The sequence below is a fragment of the Suricata suricatta genome, chromosome 7 (assembly GCF_006229205.1).
Source record: "Suricata suricatta isolate VVHF042 chromosome 7, meerkat_22Aug2017_6uvM2_HiC, whole genome shotgun sequence".
Classification (NCBI taxonomy): Eukaryota; Metazoa; Chordata; class Mammalia; order Carnivora; family Herpestidae; genus Suricata; species Suricata suricatta.
In genome coordinates this window covers 3,452,454-3,453,382 of record NC_043706.1, presented here as the reverse complement: position 1 = coordinate 3,453,382, position 929 = coordinate 3,452,454, and the positions used below count along the sequence as shown (strand labels likewise).

General features: G+C 53.3%; 1 protein-coding gene across 2 annotated transcripts in view; it reads left to right on the top strand.

Moving 5' to 3' along the window:
* The first annotated feature begins 718 nt into the window (after positions 1-718).
* The window catches only part of LOC115296175 (histone H4), a 537-nt gene continuing 326 nt past the window's right edge, over positions 719-929 (top strand). Inside the window, exon 1 of one of the 2 annotated variants that reach the window (XM_029944664.1) lies at positions 719-901. In XM_029944664.1, the coding sequence (XP_029800524.1) occupies positions 731-901 (171 nt within the window). In that variant the 5' untranslated portion in view covers positions 719-730. The other variant, XM_029944663.1, reaches the window with a different exon arrangement.

Sequence of the window (929 nt, the reverse complement as noted above, 5' to 3'; positions counted from 1 at the left end):
CATTTTTAACTAATTCTGTCAATTTGCAAACGTTTACATAGCATGATGTATCTGCAATGTTTTACTGACATAGATCAGTGGTAGGTGGCAAGATCCTAAGACCACCCAACAATACCACTTATTAAAACACGATGTGGTCTCCAAGCCTGGGATTCTTCACCTTTACAATGCAAATGGTGTTTTATAAATCGGGAATCGAAGTAGAAATTCATTTAACATTTGCTCGCCTTCTTAGACTTCCTTCTTTAGCAAGAATGCTGAAAATCACGTAAATGTATATGCTCTGCCAAAGGGGGCTGTTTCATGATCCACCAAATTTAAAGGAGCACTGCTAAAATTCTCATTCTTTTATTTTTAAAAGAAACCTCACATCTGAACACTAACTCTAATTGTTGTGTCTGCTTTTATAGTACGAGCTTAGGGGCCTTCAACGCCGATCGTCCGAGACCCAGCAGGCACGGGACTCGCCCACCAAACCAGCATCTCTGACCTGCGCGGGAAAACCGACACCAGAGCAGCCCCCGCCCCCTCTCGGCGTTCGGCCCCCTCCCCGCGCCCCGCCTCCCGCCCCCCAACGGCGGCCCGGAAGGCGGAAGTGGGAACAGGCGGGGCAGAGACTCGTTTCCGCCCCCGCCGTTCCGGTTTTCTAAAAGGTCCGCGACAGTGGTATATAAAGGGCTGCAGCCGTACTTCAAATTATCACACCGTGTGACAGCTAAGTTCTGCAGTCATGTCTGGCCGCGGCAAGGGCGGGAAGGGCCTGGGCAAGGGCGGCGCCAAGCGGCACCGCAAGGTGCTGCGCGACAACATCCAGGGCATCACCAAGCCCGCCATCCGGCGGCTGGCCCGGCGCGGCGGCGTCAAGCGCATCTCCGGCCTCATCTACGAGGAGACCCGCGGGGTGCTCAAGGTGTTCCTGGAGAACGTGA